The sequence below is a fragment of the Penaeus monodon genome, chromosome 15 (genome assembly GCF_015228065.2).
Source record: "Penaeus monodon isolate SGIC_2016 chromosome 15, NSTDA_Pmon_1, whole genome shotgun sequence".
Taxonomy (NCBI): domain Eukaryota; kingdom Metazoa; phylum Arthropoda; class Malacostraca; order Decapoda; family Penaeidae; genus Penaeus; species Penaeus monodon.
The window spans coordinates 14,645,193-14,645,952 of NC_051400.1; the positions used below are offsets into that span (position 1 = coordinate 14,645,193).

The window sequence follows — 760 nt, forward strand, 5'->3', positions numbered from 1 at the left end:
CTGGTATTCATAAAAAACATCCTTTCTTTACGAAGTCTTTCCTTTCAGTGGTGCCCCAAACGTGGAACTTCACAAGCCTTGCCTCCTGCTGCGCCCTCTACGGATTCAGCCTGGGTGTGATGGTGTCCGTGTCTCCCATCCTGCTGGTGGAATACCTCGGCCTCAAGCTTCTTCCTTACTCGTTCGGTCTCCTCCTCTTCATGAATGGAGTGGCATCACTGGTCATTTTCCCTCTTACTGGTAACGGCTAACCGATCTTGGTCAATTTCGTAATGAAGTGAAAGATAACCATAGACATATGTCTGGTTATCCTCACAGTCGACTTATTGTGTCAGATTTACTAGTTTGTCAGCACGTTCAGGTTTATCATTTTTGTTAACAGATAACATTGCAGGTTATCAGACATATTACAGGTTATGAGACAAATGAGTATAAGCCTCCTAACAATCGAACACTGCATTCCAGGTTACATCAACGATAGAATGGCTAACTACACAACAATCTATTACTTGCTGGGAGGCCTTTCGCTGATGCCGTCCGTTCTGTGGAGTCTCGTGCCCTTCGTCAACCAAGACAAGATCAGAAACCTTGTCTGAAGTCTTATTAATCATATTCCGTCCACTTTCAGGAAAGGAAAAACTGGGGACTCACCGTAGGCTCTGGACTGCTAGGATTCGCCTTCCCCTGTCTGATTCTAATTTTTTTATACAATAGATATGCTTTACATATTTTCAGAACTTGCATATAATATTTATATGGC

At 43.2% G+C, this 760-nt stretch overlaps 1 protein-coding gene across 1 annotated transcript in view; it reads left to right on the forward strand.

Annotated features, from left to right (window-relative positions):
• Positions 1–760, forward strand: part of LOC119581765 (monocarboxylate transporter 5-like) — a gene marked incomplete at its 5' end in the record, with an annotated part of 2,462 nt that overhangs the window by 1,405 nt on the left and 297 nt on the right. Inside the window, 2 exon segments of the mRNA XM_037929899.1 lie at positions 49–240; positions 466–679. Coding sequence (XP_037785827.1) covers positions 49–240; positions 466–596 — 323 coding nt within the window.